Below are 25186 nucleotides of genomic sequence, written 5' to 3'. Positions count from 1 at the left end.
GATGACAGCCTCATCGGGAGGAGAAACACCGTTTCGCATCCCTCCTTCGGGAGTTCTGCCTCAGCCATCGATGCCAATTCGTCCCTCGCCATCGATTCATTCATCGGGAGCGATACGCACATCTGCGCCATCGATGCCTTCGATACCGGCAACGATGCCTTCCAGGCCGTCCACGGTGCCCCTGGCGATTCCTTTGATTTTCTCGGAGCCCCAGCCGGGGCCTTCGGGTATTCAACCCCCCTTCTCGTCCTACAGGTCAGCCTACTGATCCTTATGACACCTGGGGTGATGATACTTTCTCAGACATCGATGACTTACCTTCACCTCCCTCTCCTACTGAAAGTAGAAAATGTTCTCCTCCAGAGGACCTCTCTTTCATTAATTTTGTAAAGGAAATGTCAGAATTGGTCCCTTTCCAGCTTCAGACGGAGCAAGATGATAGGCACCAGATGATGGAGCTTCTCCAATTCCTGGATGCCCCTAAGGTGATCACTTCTATTCCCATTCATCAAGTTCTTCTTGACCTCCTCAAAAAGAACTGGGAAAATTCTGGATCCATTGCCCCAATACACAGAAAGGCTGACACTACTTATCTGGTACAGTCAGTCCCTGGCTTTCAAAAATCTCAGCTTGACCACCACTCAGTTGTGGTGGAATCAGCTCAAAAGAAAGCAAAAAAGGACAAAACCACACTCTTCTATCCCTCCTGTCAAAGAACACAAGTTCCTCGACAATGTTGGTCATCGAGTGTTCCAAGGGGCCATGCTTATCTCCAGGATTGCTTCTTACCAGCTGTATATGACCCAATACAATAGGGTCATTTTCAAGCAAATACAGGACTTCTCTGAAACCCTGCCTGACCAATTACAAGAACATCTTCAAACCCTTGTTCACAAGGGGTTTGAAGCAGGAAAGCATGAGATAAGAACAGCTTACGATATCTTCGACACCTCCACTAGAGTGTCTGCAGCTGCCATTTCGGCAAGACGCTGGGCCTGCCTCAAGTCTTCTGACCTTTGTCCAGAAGTACAAGACAGGCTTTCTGACCTGCCCTGTATAGGAGATAATCTGTTCGGTGAACAGATTCAGCAAATAGTGGCTGAATTAAAGGACCATCATGAGACCCTCAAACAGCTCTCATCGATACCTTCTAACTTCCCTTCTAGTCAGCCCTTCAAGAAGGACTCTAAGAAGTCATTCTTCCGTCCAAGGAAGTACTATCCTCCACCAACAAGGTCCCGAGTTACGAGGCCTTATCAGAAATCTCAGCCTCGCCAACCCCGAAAGCAAAAAGCCACAAGAAGCTCCCCCGCCGGACCTGCTTCAGGTTTTTGACGTTCCCTTGGAGAGGCAGCAGCCTGATCCCTCTTCCGGCAATACCAGTGGGAGGTCGATTGTGCCATTTTCACAGCATGTGGCAATCAATCACAAATGACCAATGGGTGCTAGCAGTTCATTGCTCAGGGTTTACCACCTGAACTTTCTTGCTCTTCCCCGGATTCACCACCTCTACAAGCGTGGAGGAGGTAAACGACCACTCTCTCCCTCTTAGAGCAGGAGGTTTTCCTTCTTCTCTCCAGTTAAGAGCATATAGAACCCGTCCCTCTTTCACAACAAGGCCTAGGGTTTCTATTGCCGGTACTTTTTGATCCCCAAAAAAAATCCGTGGGGGGGGGGGGGGGGGGCTACGTGCCCTCAACAAGTACCCTCCAGCGGGAAAAGTTCAAGATGGTAACCTTGGGCTCGCTTCTACCTCTGCTACAAAGAGGAGACTGGCTCTACTCTCTGGACCTCCAGGACGCATACACCCACATTGCGATAGCTTCAGCTTATTGCAAAGTATCTCAGGTTTTTAGTAGGCCCAAAGCACTATCAATACAGAGTGCTTCCATTTGGGCCTAGCATCATCGGCACCACGAGTCTTTACCAAATGTCCGTGGTTGTCGCGCTTTTTCTCAGGAAAGAAGGTTGTTCACGTCTACCCCTATCTAGAATGACTGGTTAATCAGGGGCCCCAACCTAGCAAGCCGCTCGATGGGTCCTGGATTTGACCCTACACACTCTAATTTCTCTAGGATTCTCGTCAATTACGAGAAAACCTATGTAGTCCATCTCAACCTTGTCGTTCATTGGGGCGAGACTTGGACAACTTACAGGCAAAAGCCTTTCTACCTAATCAACGAGTGCAAACCCTTGTTTCTCTCGCTCACCAGTTGCGGTCTCAAGCAACACAGCAACAAGCGCGACAATTCCTTGTTCCTTCTCGGACACATGGCATCCTCAGTCCATCTTACACCAATGGCCCGCCTTGGCCATGAGAGTCACGCATTGGATTCTGAGGTCGCAATGGATTCAAGCGACCTTCAGCCTCTGTCAACCATTGTTCACATCACCGACCACACTCCGTCTGTCTCTCACCTGGTGGAAAGATCAGAACCATCTCCCTCCAGGGGACTGCCTTTTTCAACTGCCAGATCCTCCAACTCCTCTCACCACCGATGCTTCCAACCTCGGCTGGGGAGCTCATGTGAATGATCTGCGTCACAAGGATTTTGGTCTCCAGAGGAAGCCAAACACCAGATAAATTTCCTGGAAGCTTCGGCGATGCGATATGCTCTCAGAGCTTTTCAGGATACTCTATCAAATCACGTTATCCTGATTCAGACGGACAACCAGGTGGCATGTGGTACATCAAACAAGCCGGGAGCACCGGCTCCTTCCTTCTATGTCAGGAAGCTGCGCAGATTTGGGCGGAAGCGCTCTCCCGCTCGATGTACCATTCAGGGCCAACCTACTTGCTGGGAGTAACACAATGTCTTGGCAAACAATGAGTCGTGTCTTCACAACCACACGAGTGGTCCGCTCAAACCCCTCGGTAGCGACCTCTCTTTTCCAACAATGGGGTTATCCCCGAATAGACCCTCTTTGCATCCCCTCAGAACTACAAAGTAGACAATTACTACTGCTCCCTCATTCGGAGCGAGCGTCTCAGCCCAGAGATGAATTCTCCCTCTCGTGGGAAACCGGTCTGCTTTATGCATTCCCTCCACTTCCTCTTCTCTCGAAGACTCTCATGAAGCTCCGTTCAGGGCAAGGGAACCATTGATCCTTGATAGCACCTCACTGGCCACGCCAAGTTGTGGGTTTCCCATATCCCAGGATCTCTCCATCCGCAGGCACTTCCCTTGGGAACGCACCCCGCTTCTGATTACTCAGAAACGGATGTCTACGCCATCCTAATCTTCAAGGCTTGTCCCTGACGGCATGGGATGTTGAAAAGGTAATCCTTCAATCCACTTAACCTTTCAGATTCGGTTTCTCGTGTTCTGATTGCTTCACGGAAGCCTTCCACAAGAAAGTCTTATTCCTATAAAATGGAAGAAGGTATACATCATGGTGTTTCTTCGCAATCCCTTGATCCTTTTTCCTGTCCAATCCCAGGGTTTTTGGACTATCTCTGGCATTTATCGGAATCAGGTCTAAAGACCTGATTCCGATTCTGCACTGACCTGATGCACGTCAGTGCGGTAGCCGCCTTCCATAAAGGGTGTCAGGGATGTCCCTATATCGTACAACCCCTTGTACTACTCGTTTTCTTAAAGGCTTACTCCATATCAGCCACCTTTAAGTCCTCCGGCCCCTTCTTGGGACCTTAATCTGGTTCTTGGGCGGCTCATGAAACCACCCTTCGAACCTCTTCACTCCTGTGACCTAAAATACCTCACATGGAAAGTGATTTTCCTTTTAGCTATCACTTTAGCTCGCAGGGTTAGATGAGTTACCGGCCCTAGTTACCTATCCGCCTTATACACTAAACCCCCTGCAGGACCGGGCGGTACTCCACACTCACCCTAAGTTTTTGCCTAAGGTAGTTTCGGAATTTCACATTAATCAATCCATCATACTACCTATCTTCTTTCCCAGGCCCCACTCAACCCAGGGGAACAGGCTCTGCATACCCTTGACTGTAAACAGGCTCTAGCGTTCTACCTAGACCGTACAGTTGCCCACAGGAAGAGCACTCAGTTATTCGTCTCTTTCCATCCCACCAAACTAGGGCAACCTGTAGGTAAGCAGACTCTCTCCTCCTGGTTGGCGGACTGCATATCTTTTTGCTATCAGCAAGCAGCCATTCCTTTCCAAGACCATGTTAAAGCACGCTCTGTGAGGGCCATGGCGACTTCAGTAGCACACCTACGATCGGTGCCGCTTCCTGACATTTGTAGGGCTGCCACCTGGAGTTCTCTTCACACTTTCGCAGCCCACTATTGCTTAGACAAAGCTGGAAGACAAGATTCCATCTTCGGCCAATCTGTCCTGCGTAACCTATTTCTAACGTGACGTACCAACACCCTTCCACCTGCCCGGTGGGGTTCAGGATGTCCTCTACCAAATTTCACCCCAGTTTTTGTGCCTGTTGCACGCCTTTGGGTACATTTGGTGCATGATCGGACATCCTCAGCTCGGTACTCACCCATATGTGAGGACTACCATCCTGCTTGTCCTGTGAGAAAGCAAATGTTGCTTACCTGTAACAGGTGTTCTCACAGGACAGCAGGATGTTAGTCCTCACGAAACCTGCCCGCCACCCCGCGGTGTTGGGTTCGTAACGTTTTGTTTTATTTTTTCGGCACTGCCTGTAGCTGTCAAATAAGACTGAAGTGGGACCCCTGCTGGCTGCAGGTTTAGTGCCATGCTGGGGGGCCAGTCAATTTCTGGAAACTTTGACAGAAGTTTTCCGTGATTGGGCTCCATCCTGATGATGTCACCCATATGTGAGGACTAACATCCTGCTGTCCTGTGAGAACACCTGTTACAGGTAAGCAACATTTGCTTATTAACCTGGCTACTCATTATCAACTCTCCCCTTGCTTTTTCTCTTGAGGGAGTGCAGAGTAGCTTGTTTGCAATACTATCACCTTCCAACTCTGTTCCTACCACTATCACAGATGTAATAGCGGGTAAGCACCACCAGACCCATCCAATCTGCCCAGCCTCACTCACAGTAGAGTGCCACAAGTTTTCTTTCACTTCCACTATGGATCCTCTATGCTTGTCTTATAGAGATTTTGTTGTATATTTTTAGGAATAAAGGTTCATGATTTATGTATTTTTAGGGGTTTTGTTTTTTGTATGGTACCTTACAATAACCACACATATACATGTGATAAGCAGTACAAGATTTAAAAAGCATGAGAACAAAAATAGTGAATGCTGTGGGTTTATGAAATTCCAATGAGTGAAGTTCAGAGGGAGGAGGGGGTGTAGCTATAAACCTACATTTTGCAGCAAGTAAGGGGTGCAGCAGCTTATGGTAGCTTTGTTTATTTAATTAACTTTTGTTGTATAATAGGCACATCAGATTAATACCCCCTCAGAATTTTGGGATGCTTTTTTTTTTTTTCCCCCTCCCATATAGGCACTCTGGTGCGAATCTCTCCAGAATATTACCTTGTCACAGTGCTTCTTTTAGTTTGCAAATGTACTATAGAAGATATTGAGAACTGGTATAATGATTTAACAACAAACAAACCCTGACTATGATTTATGTACTTGCATTCCAGCAGATGGAAAAAGAAATAAACTGAATAGTTATGTCACACAATAGTGAAAATGACAGGAGTTGGGTGGCACCTTTAAACTCAACGATTTATTGAAACATGAGCTTTTGAGGACAGAGTCCACTATAAGGTGCCACCCGACTCCTGTCATTTTTGCTACACTGGACTAACACTGCTATTCTGAGGATTTTTCACAACATTAGTGAGTCATTGGTCAGAAGATGCTGTGTTTAAAATCAAATCTTTAGTTTTTAATGAAGATTTGAACAGCAGGGGTTCACTTTATAAGAAGAGAAAATCCCATCTCTTGGTTAAAATTTTGTACAATGTTTTCAGAAGAAAGCAATTAGGAACAACCGAAATTGCAAGGAAATAAATATGCAAAAATTATATGATCAAACAGATAAGAAAACTCTTATAAATGTATTATAATACACTATGATACTGATTTAGTTACAGAAAATGAACATGTACTCTGATATGAAATTAATTTGAAAACTGCAGTTTTAAATCACTAAAGAATGATTGGTGCGAGTGTGTAAATATGCAAATTCATACGTGTACTAACTCATATCAATTATTACAGATGTTTTGGACTATTACTTAGCCCTGGAAAAGATGTTCGAAACAGTGATATGCATCTTTTAGATTTGGTAAGTGTAACTATTGCATCTGTTCTTTTTATTTTTTATGTTTTTGGTAATATAGTACTATTGTATTTCAGATTTATTTCAACAATATTGAGAAAGCAGAACTTAATTACGATAGTTTATGCTTCCTTATTTGTAAGGTAGACAGGGTGCAGCCACAGAAAAGTGCAGATGCTGCTTTTTGAGGATCAGAATGATCTTGCTCATGTTTGATTAGGGAGAAGATTTTTATTACATTCTTGGTGAAACTGTACTTCGCCTAGTATGATTTTGCTATAGGTGTATACATATTTTAATAAATAAATAAATAGGACTTTGACTTTTCCTTGGCTGCTCTCTGGGAAAACAGCAATAAGATTGGACCCAATATAGTCTTATTAGAGCAGTGAAAATTCTAAATGGTTTCTATGTGTTCCAGTATATTTTGGCAGTGTGATCAGAGACTCCTGCTGCCACACTAGGATTTGAGAGCCAGGTTCTTCTGGCTCATGTATTGGGTAAGATAGAAAATCTGTTTTTCAAGGTATTATCAGTATGGTTTCAACATCATCTCCAGACTCTTCATGCCTAATTTGACATAATTCTTCCTTTGACATTCTATGATAACAGCTTTATTTTACATCCATCAAATAAGCCTGTTGCATACTTTGTTTGCTCATCTCTGTTTGACTGTCCACTTATATTCACATATCAAGATTGAATACTGTGTAGAAATTTGGATGAAATTTTATCTGAGTTGCTTAATGAAATTCTAGCTCTCCAACCACATTTTTTCCAGAGCTGCCTCCCTTATATATGTGCAAAGAGGTAGTGACTTGTGCACAGAGACTGCGACAGCATTATTACACTGCAGCCAGAACCCTGTGTAGCCGTGCTCTCCTCACTTGAAACATGCTTAATTTATAAAGTACAGCAGGTACACTTGACTTCTCCATCCTGTCTAATTTCACTCTTTCTTATAAAGTTTAGGGGGAATTTTCTAACTGTGCACATTGCTGCAAAGTTTATTACCTGTGGATTTTGCTACATTTTTTAAAGTGAAAGTATGTGTATACTTTAGTATACTGTAGTTAGTTTTCTTGGAATAATTTTCAAAGTGTATACTTTCACTTTGAAAATTATTCCAAGAAAACTAACTACACACATTTACACCTGCAAATTTGTGTGGGTAGTTTTTTTGAGAAAATTTACACACTTTTTGAAATTTTAAAACTGTGCACGTAAGTGCAAATCTATTCTCAACCCCAGCCTCGGGAACGCCTCCCTCTATTGTAGGTAAAAGTATGCCCATAGAAGCCCTACATGTGTACTTTTAACTGCGTATAGGGTGGGTAGTTTTGTAAAAATCCATTTCTGCTGGTAAAACATTGTTTTATTTCTTAAAATGGCTTTCAAAATTATGGGGTAGATTTTTAAACGAGTGTGCGGGGGTACTTTTGTGCGCGTACAAATGTACACCCGATTTTATAACATGTGCGCGCTGTCGCGCGCATGTTATAAAATTCAGGGTCAGCGCGCGCAAGGGGGTGCACACTTGTGCACCTTGCGTGGGCCGAGCCCTAGGGGAGCCCTGATGGCTTTCCCCTTTCCGTCCAAAATCGCTCCGAAATCGGAGCGTCCTCGGAGGGAACATTTTTTCCGCTTCCCCTATCTAACCCACCCCCCAGCCCTACCTAAATCCCCCCCTACCTTATTTCAAGACGTTACGCCTGCCGGCCGGCTGCCACCAGACCAGCTCCCAGCACAGCCGCTGTGCCGGAGGCCTTGGTCCTGCCACCAGACCGCCCCAGGACATACGCGCGTCCCGGGGCTTGCGCGCGCCGCCGAGCCTGTGCAAAATAGGCTCGGCGCATGCAGGGGGGATTTTAAAGGGTTACGCACGTATAGTGTCTTGTTCCATGTAAACCGACAATATATGATTGTATCATGAATGCCGGTATAGAAAAGCACCAAATAAATAAATAAATATTGCGCACGTAATCCTTTGAAAATCTACCCCTATCCTTGTAAGGTTTTTTTGGTTAGGTTGCTCATGCTGGAAGACTGCATTACATCTCCCCATTAAACCTAAAGCACTCACAGTTGCTAAAATAAAGCTGCCTTGCATTATTCTGCAAACCTTTTGTGGACAACTGCTGTTGTAATGCATGACTAATAGTTTTTTGGGGGTGCTTGTTTAAGATAAGATGAGAATGGGTGGATTTACTGTAGAACTACTAATTTTAAATGTAATGCAGTTTTCATTGATGACACTTTGAAGTGAAAATGTGCTTATAGTAATTAAAGCTGGGTTTAGTGAAATTAGCTTACTTTATTGCTGGTGTGATGTGTGAACTCCTCACGTAATGTCTCGGTGCAACCCCTGCTGAACACTGCCCAGTCTTGGCTGCACCTGTGCACATGCTCATATGCAGGCAACCTCCCACACACCAGCTAGGTCCTGCTTGCTTCAGGGGAAGAACCCAGGCTGCAAGCTGTTACCTGGTAGTTTCTAGTGATACTGGAATCCCACACAACCCAGAGTTCCTGTTCATAACCCAAATCAGCCCAGACTTCTGGGTTTTGCCTCCCTGCCAGCAGATGGAGACAGAGAAAAAAAAGTTTACTGACACTGCCATATAACGTAGTGTGTCACTTGCAGTCCCTCAGTATTTCTTTGTCTCCAGCAGATGGTAGTGGTATAAAACCTGCAACCTGAAGTATTTAAAAAAGAGAAAAAAAAAAAAAAAGCGGAAGATAGTTTGTTTTTTTTCCTCCCAGGGGGTTTGTTAGGTTCTTGGTGGGGCCATTTTCCCTGGTTAGACCTGGACGAGCAAGGGGTTAGTTCTCATTGATATCAGCTCGATCCTGTAATCCTTGGAGGTGTACAGCTGGTGGTCCAGTTCCCTCATTCTCCAGGAGATATCATTGGATTGCTGTGATAGCTTTGCTTTGCAAGCCTGGCTGTATACAGGAAGTATATTTGCCTGCATGTTGAGTCATTAAAGAAAAGGAATTTTTAGAAGCAGCAAAGCTTTCAGGGATGCACTAACTTGTGGTAGTTCGAGTCTCCGATGGTGACTCCGGGCGTAGAGCTATTCACCTTGTTGTTGTGGGGGTCCCAGTCCTGATGTGACTGCAGCGACTCCAGGCGCCACGTGGCGAGCATGCTGTAAGGCAAGAGCTGGCATTTCTGTTGGGAGCCACGATCATGGCTGTCGCTGGTTGGCTTGTGCCCTGATGCGTCTCTGGGTGGGAAGTCAGTTTGAGGGCAGTGAGTGCTTGATCAAAGGCCAAACGGCTGTCTTGAGCATTGGGGCCCCCCCAAATGTGGAGACTTTTCCCATTAACACAGGAACCGCAGTCATTTTGGCTTCAGCGGCGGCAGCAGCAGGAATGGCTAGGGAGGCAGGGGATTCCCCGCCCCATTATCTCCTGTAGTTTTCAGGCCCGAACAGATCTGGACTAAATTCGGTTGGAGAGCTAGAATCTCATTAAGCATCTCATCAGTCAAAATTTCATCCATACTCATCCACTGCAATCAATCCTGATATATGACTATATGGACAGTCAAACAGAGATGAGCAAACGAAGCATGCAACAGGCATATTTGATAGATGAAAAAATAAAATTCTTATCATAGAATTTCAAAGGAAGAATTATGTTGGATTAGGCATGAAGAGTCTAGAGATGATTTTGAAATCATATTGATAATACCTCGAAAGACAGATTATTTTCTATCTTACCCAATACATGAGCCAGAAGAACCTGGCTCTCAAATCCAAGTATGGCAGCAGGAGTCTCTGATCACACTGCCAGAATGACTCTGGTTCAGATGAAGACCCTCTGGAGGAGGATTCTGATGGTCCTCATGCTTTTTCTATGGATTTTGTTCTTATGCACAAGGCATATCTAGCCAAGAAAGCAGCAGGGATGGACAACCTTCGGTTGCGGAGTTGGTCTACACATGGGTCACAGCCTGCCAGAAAACTCGGGCTTTCAAAGAGCAAGGGGTTTACGGGTGTATGAAGGCTCCTGAGTCTTTCAACTTGCTCAGGTGCTCGCGGGAAAGAAGACACGTCAGAGGATTCCAATGCTGCTGCAGAGGATTCACCAGGAGCAGCCTCCACGCAAGATGTATCTGAGCCAGAAGATGGACTGGAGGAGGTTCCAGTGGCTGAAGGGGATGACCCTAAGGTGGTACATCTTTTTTGCACAGAGCAGCTGTGGCTCTTGATTCCGTGTTATTAAGGTTTCACAAGAGGAATCTGACCAGGAAGGGGTGGACACCATCATGGATGGATTGAGGGGCCCAGTGAAAGCATTTCCTTTTCATAAGTTGGTGAAGAAATAGGTGGTCAGAGAGTGGGAAACTCCTGAGACCGGCTTGAAGGTTGGCAGATCAATGCTAAAGCCGGATTGATTGCCGGAGGAGATGGCGCTCTTGTCACTTCTAAAGGTGAATGCTTCGGTGTCCGTGGTAACCAAAAGGACCACCATTCTGGTGGCAAGGTCAGCCACACTAAAACATGTTCAGGCCCAAAAATCGGAAGTCTATCTCAAGAAGATTTTTTTTAAAACTTTTTATTTATTAAAAAGTTTTTCATGTATAACAAACAGTAGAAAAAAAATAGAAAAAGAATCAGTAAAGAAAGAAAAAGGAGAAACTACCACCCCCTCCCCCCCGTTACAGAGCAGGAATAAGCACAGTGAACTTGGAGCACTGGCACAAACATATGCCACATCCACAAAATATGTTACAGGATATCAAGGGTATAACCAACAATATCCACTAGAAGGAATCTAGACATTGGGAGAACCCCTCAAAAGAAATGTAGAGCATTCCAGTAATTCCAATAAGGTGTCCAGGTAGCACCATACAGGGTTATTATGCTTGAGCAAATGGGTAAGCTTCTCTACCAGCACCAGCTCATAGATCTGTTTTTTTCCAGCAGCCAAGAGTGGGGGAGGATTTTCACATAAATGCAATGGTATATCTGCTGGCATTTATTAATTGTCCGCCAGAATTCTTTGGGAGGAGGTGAAATGATGGTCTCTCTAATGAACCAGTAAACAGAGTTCGGGATGCATGTCAATCGATTTTCCTAGGATAGTTAAGCTCGTAGAGGTGACCTGTTGCCAAAAAGAAGTGATAAAGGTGCAAGTTCACCAAATGTGCATGAAAGACTCCGCTCCTCCACATCCCCTCCAGCATAGGCCCGAAGAGGTGGGATTAAACCTGGAATAAAAAAGAGGATAGTGATATGCCTGGTAGAGAAGCTTGACCATCACCTTGGCTCAGGTACATAATGAAATTTTATGAGCTTTTTTCCATGTTCTACTCCAATGGTGAGTATCCCAGTCTAATTGCAAATCCCTATTCCAGAGCTGTATGAGGGCCAGCGGTGGATCCTGTTGAATATGGTGTAACTGCAGAGTTTTGTAGAAGAGAGAGACCCCTCTACGGGGAATACTTTCCTGAATAAGTGTTAATACCACCGAATGTGGTGCCCTAGGTTGCCAGCCGCTTCTTTGGAGGCATTCCAATTCCTCCAGGAGCTTTCAATGAAAGGTCTCCGACATGTCCCTAATCTCAAATTCATCCTGAAGGTCCGAGAAGGAATGCGGCTGGGTACTGTCATCCTCTCAGAGCTGACCAAGGAATTTAAGATCCACCTTTTGCAAACCCGCCGCATCACTTTCAAGAAGATGTTTGAGGTCTTGGCTCTGAGTATCAGAGCTGCAATTTGCAGTAGTTTTATGCAAAGAGCTTGCTTGTGCTGGGTACAGTATTTTCAAGCGTAGGAGCCTGTCAACAGCTGCAGCGAAACAGGCTGAGCATTTGGAAGTGGCAGATGTCTTGTATGACCTGATCAGGATGTCTTCCAGAATTATGATGTCTGCGGTTTCTGCCAGATGTTTGCTTTGGCTGCGAATCTGGCCGGCTGATGTATGGTTCAAGTTTCAGCTAGGGACTCCTCCAAACAAGAACTTGCTCTTAAACGGCAAAGACTTGGAAGAATTGGCAAAGCATCTGGGAGAGTCTAAGGGGCAATGGGTGGGAAAAGACTTCCTGTCCTTCAGAAGACAGGTCGAAGGGCAGGAAGTCTTTTCCCACCCGTTCATGCTTTCAGGAGAATAAGAGGTTTTGGCAGAAAGCTCTTCGGGTCCTCAGGGGCAGAGCATAGTCTTGGGGACAGTCCTTTTGGGGTGGATGCAAGCCATCCCAAGACAACCCTGGTCAGGGAACTGGGGGTACCAAGTCCTCACAATGAGGCAAGGCTGGTCCACTCTTCCATTCCGGTTATTGGAGGCCATTTGGCTCTTTTTTTTTTTTTTTTTTAAACAAGGAGTGGACTAGAATTATGGACCAGTGGAAGAGTGGACCAGAATTACGATGGACCCCAGTGGGTCCCAAGTGTGATAAAATACGGCTATATGTTAGAATTTGCTCAGCCAATTCAAGAGATGTATATCATCTTCCCTTGTGCTCCCCACACCAAGTGTGTGGCTGTCATGGGACAATGGACTGCTTGCAGTGTCTGGGGACAATAATGTTGATTCCTCGACAGGGCCAGAGAACAGGGAGGTATTACAAATTTGTGGTACCAAAAAAGGAGGGAACGCTTAGGCTGATTTTGGCTTTAAAAAAGGTAAATACAGCCCTCAAGGTTCCATGGTTCTGCATGTGCAGACTGTTCACTCATAGCAGCAGTACGCAATGGAGAGTTCCTGCCTCTCTCGATTTTGAAAGAGGCATACCTGCATATAGCCATCAGGCCAGACCACCAGTGGTTTCTAAGATTCATGGTTCTGGAGGAACGTTTACAGTTTTGTGCCCTTCGTTTCAGGTTGGATGGTGGTAGTGGCAGCAGCGCTTAGGTGAGAAGGTGTGTTGGTGCATCTATATCTGGACGAGCGAAATTGGCAGACCTCTGCCAACAGTTGGTCCAGCGAATGTTGCTGTGGTTAAGGTCTCTAGGCTGGGTAGTAAATCTGGCAGAAAATCATCTCATTCCCTCTCAGACCTTGGAGTATCTAGGGGCTTGTTTTGACACTCAGGCAGTGTTGGAAGACATAGGGAGTTAATTAGTGAACCAGAAGACCTTTGTAAGCGCAGGTGGGAATAATAATAGTGGAACAAAGCAATCAATCAAAAAATGAATGAATTCTGATCAATATACATTGCATAGCCTAGTATAGAATCCTCAGCCATGAAACTACAGCATGATGTCTTTCTTTTCCTTAGGAGTAACAAGTTGAGCTAAGAACATCTGTTTTTCTGTCTGAGATTCAGTGTTTGAACTGTCTGGAGCTATGGATCCCTAATGAACCACAGCTGAGGCATAAATCTTGTTGAAGTTGTGAGTTCTAATTAGAAAAACTGGCTTTGCAAAACCTGAATTAGAGCCGGAAAATGAGAATATAATAAAATGGAAATTGCAGTGCCTTTAGACTCAAAGAAAGAGAGGGCAACATTAGCCATCTCATCTGGGGGGGGGGGGGGGGGGGGGGTGTCTCCAGGCCTGTTGTTCCTTGATCTTTTCAAAGATATGTTGACTCAGGCAAGGGGGACAGTGAGGGAGGTATCTCCTTTGTATAAATCTTTATCTATGTATATATTTATTTATTTAGTACTTTTTTATACCGACATTCATGATACAGATCATATCATATATCGGTTTACAAAGAACTGGAGGAAATAACATTAACCTTAACATAGAAGAAGAGGCAAAAAGTTACAATAAAACAAGGGTAATGGAACTAGGAAGATGAAGAAGCCAGAAGAAGAAAGGTAACTCGGTAACTATATCACATCAATTATAATGTCTGAGATGGCGTGCACTGAGCAGAAGGCCTTAGTGAATGGTCTGTGGCATAGCTGATGTAGGCCTGGTTAGGAGAAGGCTTGTTGAAACAGCCAGGTCTTAAGTTTTTTTCTGAATGTCAACAAGCAGGGTTCCTGTCTGAGATTGGGGGGGGGGGGGGGGGGGGGGGATAGCATTCCAAATGGCTGGTCCAGATGTCGAGAAGGCCTGTTCTGTAGTGGTTGATAGATGGGTGCAGGGATCCTTTGTAAGCTTCCCTGATAGGTCTTGAAGAGATGTGGAGTCTGAGTGGAAGTTGCAGGTCGATGGGGACCTGGTGGTGAATGGTTTTATGAATGATAGTAAGGGATTTGTGAAGGATTCTAAAGCTTATTGGTAGCCAATGCAAATCTCTGAGGATGGGCGTAATGTGATCTCTTCCGTTAGTGTTTGGATTCTAGTGGCTGTGTTCTGGAGCATCTGAAGAGGTTTGGTGGAGGAGGTGGGGAGACCTAGTAGAATGGAGTTGCAATAGTCTATCTTGGAGAATATAATGGCCTGTAGGACAGATCTGAAGTCGTGAAAGTGCAGAAGAGGTTTAAGTCTTTTTAGCACCTGTAGTTTGTAGAAGCAGTCCTTGGTTGTGTGGTTGATGAACTTCTTTAAGTTCAGATGATTGTCAATTATTACTCCAAGATCTCTTGCTTGTGTGATTAAAGTGTTAGGGTGGGTCAGCTGAGGAGTATCGCTGTATTTAGGGGATATGAGGAGGAGTTCCATTTTGGCAGAGTTAAGTACCAGGTTTAGGCTGGTAAGGAGGAGGTTGATGGCTTGTAGGCAGTTGTTCCAGAACTTAAGTGTTTTCGTAAGGGATTCAGTTATAAGGATCAGGATTTGTACATCGTCAGCGTAGAGGTAGTGTTTTAGTTTTAGGCTTGTTAGCAGCTGGCTGGGGGGAAGGAGGTAGATGTTGAAGAGGGTGGGAGACGGGGAGGAGCCCTGGGGTACTCCTAGTGAAGAATTGATGCGTGGGGACTCTTTGTTGATTTTGACTTTATATCCTCTACTACTGAGAAAGGAGTCGAACCATCTAAAGGCCGTTCCAGTTATCCCAATGTCGGATAGACAATTTAGGAGGATGGAGTGGTTCACAGTGTCGAAAGCCGCCGAGATGTCGAGGAGCACTAGCAAGAAGGAGTGTCCTTTGTCCAATCCCATGATGAGGTGGTCTTTGAGGGAGATGAGGGTTTTGGTGTTTAGTGATTTGCGGAATCCGTATTGAGTTGGGTGGAGTATTTTATGGTCTTCGAGATAGTTGGAGAGTTGAGTATTGACTAATTTTTCCATGATCTTAGCGACGAAAGGCAGATTGGAGATAGGGTGGAAATTGTTGGGGTTTCTGGGGTCTAGGTTCGGTTTCTTAAGAAGGGGTTTGAGGGTGGTGAGTTTTAGTGCGTCCGAGAAGATTCCTTGTGATAGTGAGCAGTTTATAATATCAGCCAGATGCTTGGAGATAGTGTCTGGCACCAATAGGAGAAGTTTGGTCGGGATTTGGTCGGAAGGATGGGTAGAGGGCTTCATTTTCTTTAGTATGGTTTTAATCTCCATGGTGGATGTGGGTTCAAATGATTCCAGTGATGCTCCCTTGTTAGAGAGAGAAGAGAAGAAGATGGGAGGAGGTGTGGGGCTGGGGGAGTAGGCTTGTTAGGAGGTTGGAGATTTTGCTCTGGAAGAAGGAGGCAAGTTTGTTAGCTTTAGATTGTGCTTGGTCGTCCGGGATGGACGGGGTGGTGGTTTTTGTGAGTTCAGATACGTAGGAGAATAGTGCCTTAGTGTCAAATACGAGGTCATGGATTCTAAGAGCGTAAAAATCTCTTTTTGTTCGTAGTGTTGAGTTCCTGTAGAAGTGGAGAGCGGATTTATATGCAGCTAGCGTGCTGGGGCAGGGGGCCTTGCGCCATTTGTTTTCTTTCTGTCTAAGGTCTTGTTTAAGTTTTCAGAGTTCATTGGAGAACCAAGGTTGTTTATTTTTTTAGAGCTGGGATGATTTTTTTGGTCAACAGTGGGCATAATTTATTAGCTACTGCTTCCGTGATGCTTTGCCATGAGAGTAGGGCCGAGTTAGGGTTTGAGACATCTAGGTTAAGAAGTTCTTTGGCTAGTAGTTCGCTGAGGACATCAGAGGTGCACGGTCTCCTGTAGTGAAATGTAGATTGGAGGGGGTGAGAGTTAGGACTCTCTTTCATTGTGAGGGTGGTGGAGATCAGTGAATGGTCAGACCAGGGAACAGGGACGCATTCAGGAGGGGTGGAAAGTGTGAAGCCAGAGTTAATGAAAATAAGGTCTAGCGTGTGGCCAGCTTTATGAATGGGCTTATTAATAATTTGATGAGGGAGGTGAGAAATGCTTCGCAGTTGGTAGAGAGTGGGGTTGAATCAACGTGAAGGTTGAAATCCCATAAGATCATAGCAGGGGAATCCAAGTTTAAATACTTAGTTATGGTTTCTACAATAGGGGAGGCATCTGAGTCTAGAAGTCCTGGCGGAGCATATATGAGGAGGATTTGAAGCAAGTTTGATTTGAAAAGGCCTACTTCTAGTTTAGATGCAGCCTTGGCTGGTTGAAGGGTTAGCCTCAGCTCTTTTTTGGTGGCTAAAAGAAGGCCTCCGCCTCCTTTTTTTTTTTTTTTTTTTTTTGTCTGGGAAGTGAGAAGACATTGTAAAGTTGTGTAGGTAGCTGATTTATCAAGGCAATATCCATGGGTTTGAGCCAGGTTTCCATAATAGTGCAAATGTCTGGCTTTGAGTCAAGGAGATAATCATTGAGAATATGCGACTTCTTTGTGAGAGATTGTGCATTGAAGAGTGTCAATGATAATAATGCAAGACCTAGGAGTTGGGTGAAGGGGGAGATCATGATTGGGATGAGGGTTCTGTTGGAGTGTGACGGGGAATGTGTCAGTGATTTTTCCAATGGTGAGGAGACTGTGGTGAATGATGGAGATGGGGTAGCCTTGTGTCATGCTTCTTTTGTTGTGGAGTAAAGTAGCTGAGTATTGAGTGAGAGTCTGTTTGCTGGAAGGCTGGGGAGTGGTTGAATGCTGAGTGAAGATCCGTCTGTTGGAATGCTGTTAAAATGCGAAGTCTGTTAGAATGTTAAGAACATGCCATACTGGGTCAAACCAAGGGTCCATCAAGCCCAGCATCCTGTTTCCAACAGTGGCCAATCCAGGCCATAAGAACCTGGCAAGTACCCAAAAACTAAGTCTATTCCATGTTACCGTTGCTAGTAATAGTGGTGGTTATTATCTAAATCAACTTAATAGCAGGTAATGGACTTCTCCTCCAAGAACTTATCCAATCCTTTTTTAAACACAGCTATACTAACTGCACTAACCAGATCTTCTGGCAACAAATTCCAGAGTTTAATTGTGCATTGAGTGAAGAAGAACTTTCTCCAATTAGTTTTAAATGTGCCACATGCTAACTTCATGGAGTGCCCCCTAGTCTTTCTATTATCCGAAAGAGTAAAAAACCGATTCACATCTACCCGTTCTAGACCTCTCATGATTTTAAATACCTCTATCATATCCCCCCTCAGCCGTCTCTTCTCCAAGCTGAAAAGTCCTAACCTCTTTAGTCTTTCCTCATAGGGGAGCTGTTCCATTCCTTTTATCACTTTGGTCGCCCTTCTCTGTACCTTCTCCATCGCAATTATATCTTTTTTGAGATGCAGCGACCAGATGTCTGAGTCCCAATGCATAGTAACATTCTCATACAGGTTAATGAATTTGAGAGTTCGTTAGCAAGATAGGTGCTAGAACAATACCCATTTCATAGCTGGATGCAAAGTTTTTACCAAGGACATATTTCACAGTTCTGGTGTCCAAGGTTTTTTTCTCACATTGGAGGGTGATAACTCTCTGATATGAAGAAAAAAAGTCTTTTGTTTTTCACACATAGGAGAAGTCTTTCATAAAGTTACCAAAATCATCCCATGGCTACAAACTCCATGCTTGTATTGCTTTAGGCCTGCACTTACTTGGTCTGTGTGCATAGCAGTAGGCAGGTTCATGATTCATTGGACATGCAGATTTTTAAAAACAGAGTGACACTTTGCACTCATACCACGTTTCTGCCTAAATTAGTTTTGATGTTCTTCCTAAATTAGTTTTGATGTTTCATCTGAATCAAGCCATTGTATTGCCCAAGACCTCATGTACATGAAGGGGAGAAGGCCCTCCTTTATCTGGACTGCCCAAGGGCCTTGGCTTATCTGAAGAGAATGCGACCATATCGGCAGGCTTCTTAACTTTTTGTCTCTTATGATCCTAATGCACTAGGAATAGTGGTTGCCAAGCACACATTGTCTAACTGGTGTGCAGACTGTATTGCATATTCCTATGCTCTGGCTGGCCTCCAGATCACAGATTGTCAAGGCTCATCAAGTGAGAATCATGTCTACCTCAGTGGCTCATCTACGAGCCATGCCTATCGAGGACATTTACAAAGCTGCAACTTGGTTGTCACTTCACACCTTCATGTTCCATTACTGTCTGGACAATCTATCTAGAAGTGATGGTAACTTTGGGCAAATAGTCTGTTCACACATTAGTCCATACTTCATTGGGTGGGGGGCATATGGGCCAGGTGCTGGGTTGCTTTTTCAATAAGTGCTCTGCCACACAACTCTCAGCTTGGGAGTCCCCACTTTTCATGGCTAATTCAACCCTGCTTGTTGATGGAGAAAGTAAGTTTGCTTTACCATACATGGGATTCTCTGTAGACAGCAGGATTAGTTAGCCATAGTTAGACCTCCCTGAATAGTTGACTACATAGTTAAAGCTGAGTTCTGCGATCAACTGAGGCGCTCATGAGGCATTATGCGTGGGAACTACTGTGCATGATTAGTAGTGCACAAGCTCTATGAGCTAGGCGATAAGGCTCCATTTGGCACAGTCAGATGACATCGCCCCTGTATACGGCAAGCAAACTTATCTCTGCATTGTAACAATAATAAACTAAACAAGAAAGCAACAATATTAGGAAGACCAACAGATACAAAGAAATTTCACTGAGTGTGAGTTTTTCTTTTTTTCTTTTTAAGTTACAGTAATAAATACTTGGTGCAGCATTGTGTTCTCTGCCAACAGTTTGTTTTTATAGAACTATCTGCCTTCTTTAAGAAGGAAAGTATCTGAAGTTGGCATATCCACTGTGGAGTAAAATAAAAAGTTAGGAAGAAACATCTTGCTAAATTTGAAATTTCTGTTTTTTGAAATTGCGATAAGACAGGTTAAAGCATATGATGATTGTTTTCAGGCTGTTAATTTCTGTTCCATTTTGTGCTTTATTTGCTTTTAGGAGTCGATGGGAAAAAGCTCAGATGGTAAATCTTATATTATTACTGGAAGTTGGAACCCAAAATCGCCACACTTTCAAATTGTAAATGAAGAAACACCTAAAGGTACTTGTATAACAAATTATATTTGGGTTTGTGCTCCCTTGTAATGATTTTGTAATTTTCTGTATTGGCACTTTAGATAGAAACTCTATAAGGAAAATCAATATGACTTTATTCTGTAAATATCTCTGGTGATTTATATTGTTATAAGATCTTTTGCTAAGAATCAATAATACTCCTTGTCATGGGACAAAATGAAAGCTAAACTAAAGGGCTGAAGAGCTCTCAAAGCTTATTTGATAAGTTAATAACTTACAAATGATAGGCAAGTTGTTTTCTGTTGAGAAAAGGTATTCTGTAATCAGATCTTCAGGTTTTTTGCCCTGATTTTCTGGTAACAGGTCCATAGCCCACTAGTTAAGAGATTTTTTTTTTTTTTTTTTACTTTTACATATTCAGTTGATATTAGGAAGTAGAGAGTGATTTTCTTGAGGAGGCAACGCTTTAATTGTATTTTAATTATTGCAAACTATTATTATATTTGATGTAATGATTGTTGAACTGTAACTTTTGTAAACTGCCTTGGGTTCAAGAAAGGCAGTATATAAGTGTGAAATCACATAGTATTAAACAGTGGCTTTTCTTTTGTCATGTGTCAGCTTCTAAAAGAAGTACACTGTGCATTCAGTTTCAATGTGAAGGTGGTGGGTTGGTGGTGTCAAGGGCACTTAGTTTTATTTTTATTTTATTTATTTCAAATTTTTATATACCGGCATTCGAGACAGCAGTCACATCATGCTGGTTCACATAAAACAGGGGTGCATAGTAAACATAACTATAACAAAGGTGCTGAAAACTTTTAAAACACTTTTAAAAGTGTTTTAACTTAAAAGTTTTTAACTTTTTAAAAACTTTTAAGTTTTTAAAACTTTTAAAACAGACTTTTACTTAGTTGTAAAAGTCTGTTTTAGTTTTTAAAATTCTTGTACTAGAAAACCCATGGTCCCCCAAAAAAGGAACAAAAGTATATTGATGATTCTATAAAACTGTATGGAAATTAATACAGAAAACAATTTGTCAGCATTAATTATGCAACTATATACAATGTTGCAATAAATCAGCTTTAAAATCTGTAGCTGGGGGAAACACTTATTTTTTTTTCTCTGAGATTATTTCATTTGCACATATTTAAGTTGGTGGATAACAAGGAAATTTGTCTTGAATTATTTAGTGACCAGATTTCTGTACAGTTCGCCTTGCATTTATTATTGAGATATATACTCAGTGTGTGTTTTTAAGTGTAGTATGGGGGAGGGGGGCAGGGAAGGGACTTTGTCCACTGTATTAAGTTATTAAAGCCACCAAACCCTTTATAATTCAGGTAGGGCAAATAGTAATATTTGTCATTGATCTGGAAGGAGAAGGTAGCTTTTTTTTTTTTTTTTTAAAGCTACTATACAGTGTTACAACCTGGTTGGTACTGCAAGGCCATTGCTCAGAGCTTACCATCAGTTTTGGTGAACTTGAACTGACTATGTGAGAGTATGTATGCAAGTGTACAACACCTGGTATATAAAGCGTGTTCATTCCATGGATTTAAATGTGTTTATAAGATTAATTATCTTCACTGCCATATCAGATAAGCCTAACCTCTTAAGCGTCTCCTTCATATCTTATTTAATTGCCCTTATGATTAAAATGTTGGTAACATGCTAATGTTGTTAATACTGCACCTCCTGAGCTCCTTGTTTCTGCATGTCTTTATTGTAAGAACTGACTCTCAATACTCCCATTGTTCTGCCTAAATATTTTTTCCCCTGAAGCATGGACAGCAAAAATAGCAGTGTACAGTAGTAGCAAGGATTAATATTTAGACTGGAATCCATGGCCTTTCTTGAGGCATTTAGAAAATGAATACTGCTAGGACCGGCCCGATGGCTCAGTGGCAGGTGTCATGCTTGCCCTGCCATGCGGAAGATCTGGGTTCGACTCATAATTTATAACATAAGACTTGCCATACTGGGTCAGACCAAAGGTCCATCAAGCCCAGTATTCTGTTTCCAACAGGATCTCAAGGGGAAGATGGATACCATGCTGTTTATCCCAGGGATAAGAAGTGGATTTCTGCAACGCCACCTTATAATGGTTTATGGACATTTCCTCCAGGAAATTGTCTAAACCTTTTTTAAATGTAGCTGTACTAATAGCTTTCACCACATCCTCTGTAAACTAATTCCAAAGCTTAAAAATGCATTGAATAAAATATATTTTCTCGTATTAGGTGATACACTTAAAACTAATAACTTTATTGTGTGTCCCCTAATCTTTGTACTTTTTGAAAGAATAAACAGGTTCTCTTTGGACCTGCAGGGACTGGGGATACCACAGAGGCAGCGGGGGCCCCAGTGATTGCACAATAGTGACTCTTACTGGCCCGAACTTGGAGTCTGTTACTTGGTTTCAAAGGGAGCTAAGGTCTTTGATCCTGTTGCCAGGGACTACTACTGTGATACCTGAGTTGACTTGGAATGGGGAAACAAAAATAGGTGAAAAACTCAGGGTAGTTACAAATGAAGCAACGTGGTACCTTAGCCCACCACAGGCCAAGCCCCAAGAAGCAGAGAGAACTGCTGGGCCAAATACTAACTTCCCTGCATGGACCACTCCTTACAAACTGCAAGATTTGTAAATAGCAAGGAATGTATCTCAGAAATACTTCTTTTCAAATGCTCTTGTGTGCCCAGACATGTATTGAAAGCTTTGGTCAACAATGAAGCAATATTATGTTATGCAAAGTTAAACCCATGGCCTGGTAGAGCTTATCCCCCCCCCCCCCCCCCCCCCCCCGAGACATTAAGTAAGAGAAACCTTTTTGTGATGCCGCCCTGAAGGAAGAAAACCTACAATCTCTAATTATATGTTTAACTGAGGCATTTTTTTATAAGCTGTTGAAATATGATCGGCCCTAGTAGAAAGAAATGTAGCGTGCTCATTTGTTAGTCTTATGCAGTGTTTAGAGCATATCAAACATTTTAAAATAGTTTGGACTAATTTTAATCATACACTTGTTGAATTATGCCCATGATTTCAGTGAGGTCTAGTGGCAATTATCGAATGCCAAGGTGTCAAAATCCATTATTATAGTGAAATGTTTAAAATGACAAGCATGGAACTTCAGAGCCACGGACAGAGCTCAGTACCATAGTATATTATGCTGGCTACTGACATTGAGAAACAAAGTTGTATTTTAACTGATTTCAGTGAGAACTAAAATGGGTTGTATGCGACACCTCACTGGCCCTATGTACTAAGCCTATTTTCCCATAGACTTGAAATGAGATTAAATATTTTAGTACAGAATTCTCTAAGGGCTGAAATTTCAAAACCATTTGCATGTAAATGGCTGTTATAAAATTGCCAGGAGCTTAGTTCCATATAAAAGTATGTACATAATTCAATTTCGTGCATACTCTTACATGCACTGGCGATAGGTGTTCTAGGGAAAGGGTGGGTGTGGCAGAGTTAGGACTAATATACATATTGTTTTATATAAGTTAACATGCACAGCATTGCAAAGAGCTATTTGTGTGTTGTTTTGCATGTATACCAGGACAATTCAGTAAGCATTTTCAAAATGAACTTATGTGCATAGTTATAAAATAATCCTTTAAATATTTAGCACTGTATTCTGTATTTTTTCTTTTTTTTCCATTTAAAGTTTATTAAACAATTAAACACATACAACATATGTTTATAAATAACCAAACAGTAAGTACATGGAAACAAATATAGAATATATGCTCAGACAGTTACATCGTAGGTGACATTTTGATCCACCAACCTTCCTCCGTCCCACCCAGTACCCTCCCTATTAATCCTTGCAAAACCATATCTATGCAGGTACTACAAACTCCTGTGACAACCCAGTCTCTGGTAATCCGAAATGGGACCTCAAGTTATGGATATTCTGATAGCGCGGAAATATTCAAATTTTGGACATTCTTCATTTACTTTGAAACCAGAATGCCGCCTGAATGCGCACATCTCCTTCAAGACCATACCAAGGATTCCTCGGTGACTCCAACTTAAACAAGATATCCGCTGCGAATAGAGTCATCTTATAATTTGTGCTCCCAAGTCCTATTCCTCTTGATGTTCCCTTCCCTGTGTATTTGTTCTGGCAAAGGACTCTATTGAGAGAGCAAAAAGCAGGGGAGAAAGGGGCAACCCTGACAAGTTCCCCTCTTTACCTCAAAATTTTCAGTCTAACTCCCATTAATCTTAATGCATGCCTGTGGCTTTGAACACAGTTTCTGAATCCAGGAAATGAATTTAGATCCCAGCTGAAATTTATCCAGAACCCAAAATAGATAAGTCCAGTTAACATTTTCGGCGTCTACTGCCAATAATACAGAAGGCGTCTCTGCTTTCTTGCCCATCAAATCACATTAAGAAACTCTACGAACGATATCAGATGCTAATCTGCTGGGGACAAATCCAGACTGGTCTTCATGGATTAAGTTAGATAGGACTTTAGCCAAATTTTCAAGTCAATATTTATAAGAGAAATAGCGCGTATGGACACAAAAAGTGTTGCCTTCCTCTACCGGGTTTTGCTTGTTATGTAATGCCTGCAGCATTCCTATGAGTGGAAAAGTCACCATCGACACATAAAGAATTAAACATCTTAACCAATGGGCCTACCAGAAGTGATTAAATGTTTTACAAAATTTGGCTGCTAAAGCCATTAAGCCTGAGAGATTTGTTCACCTTCAAGTCAGAGAGAACCTGTAGTATTTCCTTTGCCCTGATATCATCATTAAGTAAACCTCTGCATTCTTCCTGTAGAATAAGGGGTTGGCCTTAAGATATTCGCTCAACTCTTACACATCCTCTTCCCCCTCATCAGAATATAGCTCAGCATAGAATTGGTAAACGCTTGCCAATATGCTCAGTGTCAGAAATTTCTCATCGCGCTCTCTAATTTTTGTAATATGATTCTGAATAACTCTTTCCTTTAACTGCCTGGCAAGCAAGTGGCATGATTTATTCCCAAATTCAAAAAAGACTTGTTTGGACAAATCTAGCTGATGAGCCAACTTAATGAGTTCCAAAGCGTGCAGTGCTTGTCTGGCCTTTTCCAATCTACTCCGTATACTGGGATCTAATGTGCATTTATGTAACAATTCCCATTTGGCAATATTTTGAAGTAATTCCATCTGGACTCTCCCTCTGTACCCCTTACCACAGCCTTCATACATAACTGGATTACAATCCTCTGCTTCATTTTCCAGAAAATATTCCCTGATTTCAGATTCCAATTGATCTCTATATTGTGCAGCATCCAAAAGACTACCATTAAGTCTCCAGAACTTTCTGCCCTCATCTGCCTGTGGGAGACAAAGGGAAATCCAAAAAGGCGCATACTCTCGTCGTCCAATCTGTCAATTAACATTTTATCAATTTAAAAATTATCCAGTCTGGAATAAGTTAGGTGAACCTTGGGCAAAAAGGTATAATCGCGACAGATCGGGTTTTTAAGATGTCAGATATCAGTTAGTCTCCTATCCAATATCGGGTGTTTAAGAGCTGTGCGAGAGACCCTAGAACCTGTTGACTTCCGCTTAGAATTATCCAAGAATGGGGTAATGAGTAAGATTAAAATCCCTTCCCAGGATTAAATGACCCTCTGCCAGCCAGATATTATTTCAGAGATTTTATGGAAAAAAGAACCTTGCCTGTATTGGGAGCATAAACATTTACCATTGTATATAAATCATTATTG

General features: G+C 42.8%; 1 protein-coding gene across 5 annotated transcripts in view; it reads left to right on the top strand.

Annotated features, from left to right (window-relative positions):
- The window catches only part of RABGAP1 (RAB GTPase activating protein 1), a 545250-nt gene that overhangs the window by 152835 nt on the left and 367229 nt on the right, over positions 1-25186 (top strand). For all 5 annotated transcript variants that reach the window (XM_029610918.1, XM_029610917.1, XM_029610919.1 and 2 more), the window contains exons 8-9: positions 6148-6214; positions 19362-19464. In XM_029610918.1, the coding sequence (XP_029466778.1) occupies positions 6148-6214; positions 19362-19464 (170 nt within the window). The remainder of the gene's footprint in view (positions 1-6147; positions 6215-19361; positions 19465-25186) is intronic.

The sequence above is a fragment of the Rhinatrema bivittatum genome, chromosome 8, assembly GCF_901001135.1.
Source record: "Rhinatrema bivittatum chromosome 8, aRhiBiv1.1, whole genome shotgun sequence".
Lineage (NCBI taxonomy): Eukaryota > Metazoa > Chordata > Amphibia > Gymnophiona > Rhinatrematidae > Rhinatrema > Rhinatrema bivittatum.
The sequence above is the reverse complement of the archived record's forward strand: the minus strand, read 5'-3'. Positions and strand labels throughout refer to the sequence as shown.